At 40.6% G+C, this 13,493-nt stretch overlaps 1 protein-coding gene across 1 annotated transcript; it reads left to right on the top strand.

Annotated features, from left to right (window-relative positions):
- Positions 1-1,752: 1,752 nt before the first annotated feature.
- Positions 1,753-12,788, top strand: LOC110076156 (protein zyg-11 homolog B). The gene is made up of 14 exons (XM_020788107.3): positions 1,753-1,895; positions 2,616-2,781; positions 3,273-4,027; positions 5,281-5,421; positions 5,593-5,769; positions 6,710-6,774; positions 7,156-7,255; positions 7,342-7,395; positions 7,539-7,700; positions 7,790-7,837; positions 8,193-8,390; positions 8,495-8,556; positions 10,740-10,837; positions 11,851-12,788. Exons 1-14 carry the CDS (start codon positions 1,821-1,823, stop codon positions 12,039-12,041), a joined length of 2,292 nt encoding a protein of 763 aa, XP_020643766.2. The 5' UTR covers positions 1,753-1,820; the 3' UTR covers positions 12,042-12,788.
- The last annotated feature ends 705 nt before the right edge of the window (positions 12,789-13,493 follow it).

Consider the following 13,493-nt stretch of genomic DNA (forward strand, 5'->3'; position numbering starts at 1 on the left):
ATTATCAGAGCCACACCGGTTTCCTCTGTGTTGGATGTGTTGCTGCCTTAAGGCAGAGCAGTAAATATTTCTTATGCAAGTCAATGTATTAAAAATAAAGTTAATTTTACACAGGAGACGGTACTTCTCATAAATTCTTCGCTCCATTCCAGGCAACTGTAATATTTTTGCTGAGTTCAGTGAAATTTGCTCCCTAATAAGAATATGTATGATTGTAACGTGAGGCTGCAGTCCTATATCCACTTGCAGAGTAAGCCTGATTGAACTCAGTGAAAAAAAATTGAGTAGACATGTACAGTATTATACTATAAATCTATTAACATGGTTTCAAACAATAATTGCTAAGAAGAAATGATAGAAACTTGATCTGTGCTGAGTTATACTGATTGTCCTCTGTTTTTAATTTGGGTTACTGTAGACAGCAAATCCACTTTTACCAGCTGTGTCTCTGAAAACTGATTTACAATGACCCAAGGATAACTTTGATAGGCACCATTTGTCCCCCACTCCACCCCTGGCTCCTATGACCCAGCTCATTTCTTTTCCCAGAGCCACCACTGGTTTTTAAAGTGAATTAAATTGATGAAAGAATAACATCGTGCATGGGTGGCTTATGGGCAGCACAGTAATAAAATATATATTAAGTTGGTTGACTTTCAGCATTCATTTATTTCAATATACTTGTGAGCAATATTCCCTCCTCATACAACAACAGTTTTCTCACAAAACTCTTAGTCTCTGTCTGGCTTCCTCTCTTCTCCTTAAACTCCCTTCTTTGCATTTCCAATGCCTGCAATAGGCTGAGCCAAAGAAAGAAAGAGTGGGTATCAGTGCCTGTTGTCCCTTTTTAGCAAACATAACTGGAATATACCGTCATTCAACACCTGAGCCTGAGGTGGGACAATGCCTCCTTTGTCCTAATAGATTAGCTTCCACTACCTATACTGGCATTCTAGAATTTGTTCTACATGCTGCTGTTGGATCTAAACTTAGAATTACCAAGAATACAGCAGTTGAACATATTACTGTACCCTGAAAAATGGCTAGACATCTCCACACACTTTTCAATGAGGAAGTGGATGTTTACAAATGGCAGAGATTACACATATTTGTATTTATATGCACATATAAATACAAATATTACAGACCACAGCTGCAACAGAAGGATATCTGTAAGCCGGATCTGAAGGCCTTAGGAATGGACCTCAACAGATGGGAAACCTTGACGTCTGAGCGTTCAGCCTGGAGGCAAGTGTTGCATCACGGCCTCTCCCAATTTGAAGAGACCCTTGCCCAGCAGGCCAAGGCAAAGAGGCAGTCCCAAAACCAACAAAATCAGGGACCTGGACCAGGGGCCAGACTGCATTTGTCGTCAGTGTGGAAGGGATTGTCACTCTCGAATTGGCCTTCTCAGCTACACTAGACGCTGTTCCAAGTCCCCCATTCAGAGCACGTTAGCATAGTCTCTCGAAACTGAAGGATGCCTAATGGATGTACTGTACTCTACCTGTGGAACAACTAAGAAAGCGAAGCAAGATCAGGTTTGCGAAGGGATAGCGCAGTTAAGAATAAAAGGCCATTCAAAACTCTCTCCCCTCACTTCCTGCTGGGACGTCCCCACTGAGCCGTTGCTCGGCAATCGATTCTGCTCTCTCACAGGCACTTTTCTCCCTTCCAGCGTTCTCCCTCGGCGCATGCGCCCTACCCACTTCCTTTCCTCGTTCGGTGGGTGTTCTTTTTCCCCCAGTCCGTGTCGCTTCGCTTCCGGTTGTTGCTAACCCCGCCTCCCCTCTGTTGGGAGTCCATGCCGGCTGGTCGCCATGGTGCGGTTCCTGCACATCCAGAACCGGCAACGGGCTCCGCTGACAATTTGTGGGGATTGTCCGGCTGTGCAAGTGAGTGGCTCGGGAGGGGGCTCTGAAAGGGGTCCTTGGGTGCGGTCGAAGGAGATCCTTTTTTGGGGGGGGGGCAGCGAGACGCAGCCTGCCGGGGTGGAAGCGCTTGCTGAGAGTAGCTTGCCGAGGCGAGGGAAGAGCTAGCAGGGAGCCGAGGGTAACAGCACAGTCCTGGCTTGCATTCTTGGATTTGGACACGGATCGTTCCGATGGGAGAGAGCAATGTTTTAGAAGGGACGCTTTGCATTTCCCTCTTCAGTGATCCTGCAGTTGTGTGGTGCGGTAGCGGTCGACTGGTGCCTTATGTGCGGACTCCAGGTTATAAAACCAGCGTGCGTGTCAGTGTTGAGGAGCTGCAGCTGTGTGTGTGTTGTGGGCTTACATCTTACGTGTGATGCCCCTCAGAAGGAAGTAACATTCTAGATTTGATGGGCCCTTCAGCAGATCTAGCAAAGCTCTTTGGTGCAAGGGCTGATGAGTGAGTGAGTGAAGGGGAAACAATTTTTAGGGATTTGAGTTGAGGGGGAGCAGCCCATTCTAAGACTTATCTTTTCAATAATTATGTGCTGTCAAGTGAGCCTTTTCCCATTCTCTAGTTTCCAGTTACTCACAATAGTGAGATCAAATGGCTTGTAAAAGTGGCATAATTGTTCTAAGCATCCTCTGTGTGGACTACATCTTGCTAATAGGATGTTTTGGTTTGGGGCTTATGGATGACAGGCTGAAGCATCTCCGTATTCTCTAATTGACATCTGCCTGAATGCCTTGGTTGCTGATTTAGAAAAGTTCTGTGTAGAGAGACCAGATGGGTCGTTGTGCCTGAAAGAATATGCAAGGCTTCCTCAAGAAGTGTCTGATCGATTGCTGCAGACAATGGCTTACCGAGGTAAGAGTTATTACTGTGCCAGCAGTATCAAAGTGTTTGGCACTAATGTTCTGAACAGTGGGTTATTCAAAAACAGGAACATAATGTTCCATATATATTGTACATCAGTGCTCTGGAGACTCAAGAACACTTGTAGTTGCAATGCATATATCTCTAAAGTTAGAATATCATAAAGGTTTTAAAGGCATAAATGAATAAAGATTGAAATACTGTATGTCTTAGTCTGTATTGCCATGTTTAGATCAAAGCTGTCATTCCCTTTCTTCCCTCTCTTTCCATTAGGATAAGCAAAAGTGAAATTAATTATGTATATAAAAGGAAATTTGTTTAACTTGAATGCTATTCACTTTTTGCAAGAAGGTGAGGAGTTGATAAATATATAGTCCTGATTATTTATTTAAATGCCTGTGATCCACTATGCAACTGGGAAATGACTGACTCAATTTTAGTAGATTATTTGCTCTGATACTTTTTTCTTTCTTTCCTAATAGAGCTGTTGAACGATGGCACAGTGGGCATTTTCCAAGGCAACCAAATGCGCTTGAAGCAAGCTTGCATCCGCAAAGCAAAAATCTCAGCCCAGTCGTTCAAGAAGGCCTTTTGCCATCATAAACTAGTAGAACTTGATGCTGCAGGAATAAATGACGCTGTTACTATAGCTGATGTTGTAAGTGGGCTGGGCAGTAGTACATGGATCCAGAACAACCTTCAGTGCCTTGTCTTGGACTCATTAACTGTTTCTTCTACAAATCCTTATGAAAGGTGCTTCAGTCAGTTGTCTGGTCTTCGATCTTTGAGCATTACCAATGTGTTGTTCCATGATGAGGATCTAGCTGAGGTTGCTTCCTTGCCAAAATTAGAAACTCTGGATATATCTAATACCTCTGTCACAGACATAACTGCGCTCCTTACCTGCAAAGATCGTCTGAAGTCTCTAACTATGCATAGTTTGAAATGTTTGAAAATGTCTACACCAAAGTTCTTAGATGTCATACGAGAGCTAAAGTATCTGATTCACCTTGACATCTCAGATGAGCAGCATTCCACGTCAGATATTCCCTTTCACTTGCTACAGCAAAAAGACATTCTCCCCAACCTTGTTTCTTTGGACATTTCTGGAAGTAAATACATTACTGATGAAGCTGTAGAAGCATTTGTAAAACAGCGGCCAAGGATGCGATTTGTGGGATTGCTTTGTACGGATGCTGGATACACAGAGTTCCTTTCAGGAGAAGGAACCTTGAAGGTTTGAATTTTTCAGGTGTTCTATTAATACAGTGGTAGTTGGCATTTAGTTTAGTACCTTTCTTATGTTTTTGGACTAACAAAATCAACACGGGCAAATTTAATTATACTTAAGAATTAAATAAAAAATACATTTGAAAAGCCAAGAGCTCATTTCTATCAGTGCGTAAGATTTTCATTCATGACCTCAAGCCATGAAGCAGTTAAACCAGGTGCTGGGTGGAAAACTAGATGATTTCCCCTCCACCCCCCCACAGGAAGTTGATTTACCTTCAAAAGTAATCATGTGGCTTCTTGCACCTATGAAGAAGAGGGCTGTACTACTCCTGCATTTCCTGCCTTTGGCATGGGCTGGTCCTAGCTGCCTCTGCTATAAAGGCAATGTTTTTAGCAAAAAACAACATCTCACCCAGAGAGCAGTGAGAGCTTGCTTGGCAGGAAAGTCTGCTGCATTGGAGAACAGGACTTTTTCTATGTTTGTGCATGCATGTGTGCACTGCTCAGGGTTCAGTAAAAAGTAAAGTAAAACCAAGTGGGCAAAAGCTACACAAGAAACTCTGGGAGGAAGTAGCACCTGTTGAAAAATGTTCAACTTATGTTCAAAATGTTTTATCTGAGGCTTCTGGTTAGGCCCAGGCTTGTCTTCACTTAGAAGGGATTTAGTTTCATCAAAAGTGTCAGTGGTTTTAGTGGGACTGTTTCCTGGGCTTATTCAATGGCTGAAATCCTGTTGTTTAATATAGGAAGTTGGAACTAGAATAGGCCCATTTGAATTAGTGGAACTTACAGAGGAGTTGACTCGCCAAATGCTCACTGATTCAATGGGCCTACTCTGGTGCAATTTACTATACATAGCAATAAGATTTCAGTCAATATATTGGATGTCTTGTAGCTTCAGAAGAAATAAAGGTATTCCACTCATGCATGCACACCTCATTTCAGGAATGATAGATACTTGTAACAAAAATGTAGGTTTGGTTTTATCTCCCAAACATCTAAACCAGTGGCTCCCAACCTTGGGTAACCGAAATGTTATTGGGCTGCAATTCCTGAAAACCTTCACCGCTAGCTGTGATGGCTGGGGTTTCTGGGAATTTCAGTCCAAGAACACCCGATTACCGAAGGTTGGGAACCATCAATCTAAACAATGTTGCTGTGAGAATATGTCATCAGATTCATTATACTGCTGATTTAGACATGAAATAAAAATTCTAAGCAAACTGAAAAAAAACTGAACTCTTTGCATGTTAAAAGGTGGCTGGAGGAGAGAATGAAACACAGATTTTAGAAGCCTTGAAACGCTACAGTGAGAGGGCATGCTTTGTCAAGGAAGCCTTCTTTCATCTTTTTACTCAGACATGTTTTATGAGAATTACAAAGCCTGAAATCCTAAAGGTAAGAAACAAATCCTGATGGGAATGACTTGCATTTTCAGATTGTGGGGTGATTTGATCATTATCATCCACTTGGATCATTTTTCTTGCCAAGTGAATCTGTTATTCCTTATCTGTACCTTAAAATATGTATTTTTACCTAAGTTTGTTGTTCTTGCATTTCATGGTGTAGCTGGTGATTATTGGAATGAGGAATCATCCTTTGGACTTGGCTGTACAGTTAACTGCCAGCGCATGTGCCCTTAACTTAACCAGGCAAGGCCTAGCAGCAGGCATGCCTGTTCGCCTTCTCTCCAGTGTGATTCAGTTACTCCTCAAAGCCATGGAAACCTTTCCTGAACAACAGCAGGTAAGAATGTGAGATTCAAGAAGCCTAGTATGGGCGTAATGGTTAGAAAAGGCCTGTGGACCACATAGGTGTTCCTCCTTCCAGGGTTCCATTTTTATCTTAGAAATTGCTTTGTATCTGTTTCCCTGATGCTGGATAATCTCTGATATAAAGGCAGAGCTTGTAAAGGTTACTTTTTTGCACTGTAACTCAAAATCCGCCACTGGCATACAGGATTTCAGTGATCTAGACTGTTATTCTTGCATATGAAGTTAATCACATCTAACAAATATGAATTCCTGAATCACATTTTGTGACTAGCTGTAGCAATTAGAGGCCAACATTCTCTTGTAGAGTATCCCTCATAGTGGTGGAAATCCTGTTGCTTTAACTCAGCCAAGTAAGGCTGATGATGTCATCAGCAGCTGCAATATTTTAGAAATTAACAATTTCAAGACCTACTCCCCTTTCCCGTTAGGTGCCAAGGCTGCCTTTGGATCCCTTTTATTATGGGCCACAGGACAGTGGATGTTTTTTATTTCTGAAATTGGGAAACAGTTTCCAGAAATTAAAGACTTCTTCCCTTCCTGTGTCCCCGTCAAAGACTTCATCACAACAAAAGAAATTCCAGTTAACCTTCAGGACCTTTTGGAAGGTCGGGTTGTTAATTTGTAATTTCAAAAAACTGCTGCAGCTCATGACAGCAGCCTTAGGCAGTGTAAACTAAAGCAACCGGATTTCAGACAGTGGCAAATTGCCCCTAATGAGTCATACTTTGGTTCCTGGTCACATGGTGAGCTACTTGACTGGTGCATGATGAGGAATCAAAGTGGCAGCTTGTTAGTTAGCCACAGTATGATGCTTTGAGTTGTGTCAGTGACCTTCTGCCAGCATAATTTGGTTGTTGTTGTTTTTTTAATGTACAGTTGCATGATGTTCAACTTTCTCTGTCCCCTTACAGCTCCAGAAGAACTGTCTTCTTTCATTATCTAGTGTAAGGATCTTGCAGGATGTTCCATTTAACAGGCAAGTAACCCTCTAGTTGGATTCTATACTGTAATGGCTTAATGTGACTCATAAAAGGCTTCATTTTAGCAGTCTTCTGTGAGTCACATTGAGCTGCTACAGCCAACACAGTTGGTGGTCTTTTCCCTATCTCTCACCTTATTTAAAACTCAAGGATCTGTCCTTTTTCCTGTGCCTACTCTGAAATACATGTGGAGCACTTCTTAACTTCTGTTTCCCTGACTGTTGGAGTGCACGTCTACATAAAATACAGTGATGATGAAAGGGATGCTCTACTTAAAACATAGTGATGATGAAAGGGATGCTTTACTAATATTTGTCTTTCACTATGACTTGTTGAAGTACTACAGAAAATACTGTGACAATGCTTTCAAATTACAGGTTCGCAGCTGCCAAATTTGTTGTACAATGGCTATGTAACCAGGAAAATCAACATATACAAAGGATTGCTGTTAATATCATATCTATCCTAGCTCTTAAGGTATGTGGATTTTCCATTTAACCTGATGCTTCTTTATTTTCACAGCATGTCTCAGAATTTTTTTGTAACTTCTGCATGATTTTCAGCTTTCAGACGAGCAAGCTGCACAGCTTACTGCAGAGTTCTACATTGTTGTTGGGGTGAGTCATTGTGTGCCTGTTCCTCTAACATGGAATTGTAAATATGTGAAGGAAGGGCATGCAGAGAGAATGCTATGCTGTAATTTGCATTTTCCATACACTTATACTGCAGTGTTTATTAATGGTGTTGTCCTTTTCTATAGAAACTTCTTGAGATAGTTGAACAGAAGACAAATCAGAATGAATTGGACACAACTTTTCATTTTACTTTGAGTGCACTGTGGAATCTCACAGACGAATCTCCAACTACTTGTAGGCATTTCATTGAAAACAAAGGGCTGGAGCTTTTCATGCGTGTTTTAGAGGTAAACATGGGAGTTGTCTTTCTGATCAGTTGATAAATGGAATCCTACTTAAGCTTAGTAGTAGTAATTATGTTGATTTCTGTCCACAGACCTTTTCATCTGACTCTTCTATACAACATAAAGTTCTTGGCCTTCTGGTAAGATCAGAATCAAGCATAGTCTGTCTGAATTATTTGTATAAATTTATTGTAGTTTTTAAAAAGTATATGTTTTATGATTAGGTTAATTTCACCTGCTCTTCTGTTCTTCAGCCTTTCTGAAAAGGTAGTTTTCTTTACACCTTCCATGCCTTGATTGGTACTTTCAGTTTGACAAAACACTGAAAAATCTAGCTCTTGTTCTTGGTTTGAAATGTGTGGCAATTCTCAAGAAAACAACAAGCTATTAAATGTTGGTCCATCCTTCTTTTGAAGTTACGTCCTTTAACAACACTCAGTTAATTTACCACCAGTGATGTACTTTTTCCCATAATTTTCTTTTCTTTCCTCTCAGAACAATGTAGCAGAAGTGAGAGAACTACATTCCAGATTAATGCAGAAGGACTTCATAGATCATGTTAATGAATTACTGAACAGTGTTGAGATTGAAGTTGGTTACTTCTCAGCTGGGATTGTTGCCAATTTGCTATCCAGGGGCGAACAAGCTTGGACACCGAGTCAAACACAGAGAAGATCTCTTATTGAAAAACTGGTACAATGAACTAAATTCTATAATTCCTTTGGGTATTTGCAAGACCGATCAAAATGTTGACACCTCACCTTCTTTTCTTTCTTCCTTTCTTTTTTAAATAATAGCACTCGGCTGTCCTGAAGTGGCCAGCACCAGAATGTAAGATGGTAGCCCTGCCAGCCTATAGGTATGTTGTTGTTGTTTAAATATACATATATTGGATAGTATGTATTGGATTGCTTATTAGGGAATCTTACAGGGAATATTTTTCAGAAAGAAATAGCCACAGATGTGCAAATTGAACTGAGCAAGGCAAGAAATACAATTTGGTTCTCTGATGTGGGTATGTGCTGTCCCATAACTTTTTAAATGAATAGCTAATCATACTTTCCTCTTGGGAACTGGACTAACTGCAGTCAACTTTGAAAGTGAAGCATAGTTATAGTGAAAGTGTGTGTGTGCAGACCTGGAGAGGTGGAGCTGCAGTGCTATATTTAATGTCAGCTACCAAATATTGTGCAGTCTGGTGTGTGTACCCAAAGGTGGGTCTCCAGGGTGCAATAGGAGTCCTGTTGTACCACCACTCCACTGTTTGATAGGCTGCTTTCCTGAGGTAGACAAGATGATCTTGGTTGGGGTGGAGAGCTTTACCTCCACACCATCATCTCATCCAGAAAATCAGGTGCAGAGTATGCCTTGCAGAATGAATAGGGTTAGAAACTACCTGGGAAAGACCTGTGACTGTCATGGGGGACCTGAAGTCCTGGCCACTCCTGACAAAGTGGTCTTACTATGGATCTTGAGCACCCCCAGCACTAACACTGTTTGCTCTGAAGTCCTCAAGCACCATAGTTAAAATGATGAACTCACTTGGGAAGCATACGGTTGCCTTTGAAAGTGGAAGATGGTGCACCCCAGAATTAATTATTCTGCCTATGACCAGGGTATTTATTCATTTATTATTTCAACTCATACTTCAACACTCTCTCAAAACTTGTTGCTTGTGTTAATAAAGTGATTTGCTATTGTCATTTTGAAAATTGATTTCTTGTGCCTGTATTCCTCATCACTGCCCCCCTGCCTTGTATACTTCTGCATTAACTGGAGGCTAGATGTTTCAGTTCATGTGTCTGAGCAAGTGGATTGTAAGCTATGAAAACTCAAAGTGAAGTAAATATGTTAGTCTCTTAGGTACCAAAATAGCTTTGTTTTGTTTTTTTAATTTGTTTTATTGTTTTACTTGTTGAAACAGATTAACCCTGCTATTTCTTTGAAAACTAAATACATTGTTGGGAAGCAACATGGAGCATGGGCTCATATTGGCTGCTCTTAATTTCTGCACCATGATAAAAATACCCATGGTATTTTTGTTTTGTGATAAAATAAGGAGTACATGTTTCTGTGAACCAGTTTGTCATTAATCATTTTAAAGGGTGCAGCTGACTTTTTACTGTTGATTTGACCGTGCAGCAGTCAAAGAACAAGTTACAGTGGTGTCCCGCTTAACGATTACCCTGCTCCATGACAAATCCGCTTAACAATGAGGTTTTGCGATTGCAAAATGATGTTTAAATGGGGAAAATCCACTTGACGATGATCAGTTCCCTGCTTCGGGAACCGATTTTTCGCTAAACGATGATCTAAAAACAGCTGATCAGCAGCTCTCAAAATGGCTGCCCGCTGTGCAAAATGGCTCCCAGCTGTGTGTTAAGGATGGATTCCTCGCTATACAGACACCAGAAAATGGCTGCCCTGTGGAGGATCTTCGCTGGATGGTGAGGTATTTCGCCCATTGGAACGCATTGAACGGTTTTCAGTGCATTTCAATGGACTTTCTACTTTTGCTTGACAACGATTTCGTTTCTTGCTGGAACGGATTATCATCGTCAAGCGAAGCACCACTGTACTCAACTTCCTATTATTTTTTTTTATCCGTTGGTCCTGTTAAGTGGCTCTACAACTCCATGCTCTTGATGCCACTTTGTTGGTTTGTACCATTTCATAAGGTTTCAGATCCAATATGTGTTCAATTTGGGGGTCACAACAACTCACAACAGCTCATGTTTCCCCCACGAGATAGTTACATGCTAGACAATTGTTTGTACAAGAGCAACTCTGCCTAATGAGGTCCGAAGCAAATTTTGCGTTCAGATTTGTTTCCCACTCTTTATAGTGACCTTTCCACAACACATGACCACTACAAAGAGATACCATTTGGAATGTTTGAAGTGTTTAATCCAAATTCCATGGCATTACTCTGTCATTTTTATGATTAAGGACTTAGTTGCGTATGTGCCAGTATATGAGAAATGACAGCATATTGAATTCTGAAATGACTGATAAATATGCATGCAATTCTTCAATCCATAGATCTCTCAGGCCATTTTACCCATTGCTTGACTGCTTTGCATTACCTGGAGTACAAATCTGGGCCGCTTGGGCCATTCTGCACATCTGCTGCAAAACCCGTACGTATTCAGTTTGTAATATGTATTTTATTTTCAAGTTCGTTTTTTAAAAGTCTGTTTAAATATATCTCTTTGTTTGTTTAAGCTCAAAGCAAAAATGGTTAGGCCTCATCTAGAATACTGTGTCCAGTTCTGGACACTTCACTTTAAGAAGGATGCTAACAAACGAACAAGTTCAGAGGAAGGCAACAAGGATGATCAGGGGACTGGAAATCACACTGTGAGGAGAGATTGAACTGGGTATGTTTAGACTTGAGAACAGAAGACTGAGGGAACATATGACAGCACGTTTCCAATACTTGTAGTCATACAGAGGAGGGGCAGGATCTGTTCCCAATCATCCCAGAGTGCATTGGCTCAAGCTACAGGAAGCCAGATTTAGGCTGATTATCAGGAAAAACCTCTTAACTGTGAGAGCAGTATGACAGTGGAGCCAATTACCTCAGAAGGTGGTGAGAACTCTTAACATTGGCAGTATTCAAGAGAAAATTGGACAACCATCTCTCAGATCTGATTTGATTTAGATTCCTGCTTTGATCAGGGGGTTGGATTTGATGGCTCTGTAGGTCCCTTCCAACCCAGTTATTCTCTGGTTCTATGAAATCTTACGTGGCTTATTGCAGTGTGTAATGTGCTGCTCTTTGTGCCACACTGTAAAGTAAATGTTTTCTATTAGTTGAATTGTGTATCTAGAAAACCCAGGCCTTGGATTAGCAAAGTGAACTCAATATTCCTTCAGCTACTGTATATCCTAAACTTTGGATCTTTGATGCAAAACACAATGACAAATTCTTTCAAAGCCAGAATCTTTTTGATGAAGAACTGTCCACTGTGTCTGAAGCTGAGGACTTCTGCTTATAGTTGTACAGTAAAGTGAGGGGTTAATGGGAGCAGATGTATCTACTATCTTGAATTGAGAAGACAGATTCAGTGAATTTATATGAAAAATTAATACTAGTATTACAAATATTCATACTGTATCTTTTGGTGAACAAACTTTTATTTCTCCCCAGCTGCCAGATACTGTGCCATGTTAATAGAAGAAAATGGGCTACAACATTTATATAATATCAAAGAAAATGATCAAAGTGATCCAGATCTCCAAAATTTTACAGCTGAGATATTAACGTATGTGGACACACACATGAAATATTATGGAAAACCTAAACACCTAAAGGAGTTGCAAGCCAAATCAAATGGATAACAGAAGACACGTGTACTTTCATGCTATTGTTTTCACAAGCTAATCTGTGGCTTTCTTATCCTCTTGGTTATTTGTGACCCTGATGGCCTTTCCTGTAAGATTCGAGGATACTTGTATGGTGTGGACAATTAAAAGTTTTCCACCCATTCATTTCTAACTTACCTTGTGATGGGGAAACGGGGCATCATCTCTAGACAAAAGTGCTCAGTAATCCAGTATATATGGCTTAAAAAGTCTGACATTTATAAGCCACCAGTCTTTATAGTGGAAATCAATGACACTGTAAATAGAGACTTAAAAACAACTTCAGGGAATGTTTCATCATTATCCATGTGCGTTAACAGCTAATTCAGCATTGCTTATAATTGTGAAGATGAAATAAGATTGTTTAGCTGTACTGGTTCAAAATGAAACCAATGTTTTTAAATCACCACTGATGGGGAAGACGATGTCTTCGAAATCACCGTGTTCCTTGCTCCCCTGGTGTCCCTTCAGCAATGGAGCACCAGTTTGTTGAAGTGAAATGTTGAATTAACCTACAGGAGGTCATTGGGACAGTCCCCAGCTTTCATGAACTCCATTTCTAAGTGGTGATTAGATACTTTCTAGAAAGGAAATTCTGGATGCTAGATCCAATACAAGGAACACTGTAACTGCATTGTGTTGGAAGTGTATATACAAACTATTTTTATATGGAATCTTTTAGGCTTTTCATATCTAAAATAAAAGGCATGTCCATTGATGGCACTGAGAGTGGACTGCGTGTTTTTATCTTAATGACACTAGCGTTTACAGGTGATACTGAGGCTATGCAAGGGGTCACAGTTGCATTATTGTCAAGAGAAAGAAACTTATAGAAAAATAGGCTGACTTCAGAGAAATTAAACTCATACAGTATAGGTCCAACTTGAAACCAGTGAGGGAATGTTTGAATTAAACTAGATATTGTTATACATTGGGGTACATGTGGAAAATTGTTCCTCTACATGGAGCTCTGAGGTAGAAGTAACCCCTCTTTTTGTTTTTCTCCCCCCCCACACACACACAGTGTGGAAGTGATTTTGGAGGGGCAGGCATGGGCAATGAAGGATGAGGCTCTATATCCTCAAGATCTGCTTTTAAATGGCAGCCTCTTCATTTCATTGAAAATTAACGTGGTTTACACTTAAAGATACTGCAGTTTCATAGCATTCAGGTTTAGCCTTTGTTCATCAACAGAAGGGGAAAAGGTCTAGTAGTTGGCTAATGTTTTCTCTCTAACCCATACTACAGTTCATTAGTACATCTACATTTTTCCAAACTGAGCATGCCAACGAACATGTGCCACTTTTGTTCTGTTCAAACCATGCAGAGAGCAAGTTTGCGTCACGTGGAACTGGCATATTTATGTTTTGGCATCATTTATTTGACCCAACTCCGGGAGGCAGTGGGAGACAGGAGGGCCTGGTGTAC

This window comes from Pogona vitticeps, chromosome 4 (genome assembly GCF_051106095.1).
Source record: "Pogona vitticeps strain Pit_001003342236 chromosome 4, PviZW2.1, whole genome shotgun sequence".
NCBI lineage: Eukaryota > Metazoa > Chordata > Lepidosauria > Squamata > Agamidae > Pogona > Pogona vitticeps.

Excerpts from the sequence above, each read along its gene's own strand:
- LOC110076156 (XM_020788107.3), top strand. The coding sequence starts at position 1,821 with ATGGTGCGGTTCCTGCACATCCAGAACCGGCAACGGGCTCCGCTGACA. Across the intron at positions 1,896-2,615 it reads GGGATTGTCCGGCTGTGCAA|GCTGAAGCATCTCCGTATTC; the intron begins GTGAGTGGCTCG and ends TATGGATGACAG. Across the intron at positions 2,782-3,272 it reads GCAGACAATGGCTTACCGAG|AGCTGTTGAACGATGGCACA; the intron begins GTAAGAGTTATT and ends CTTTCCTAATAG.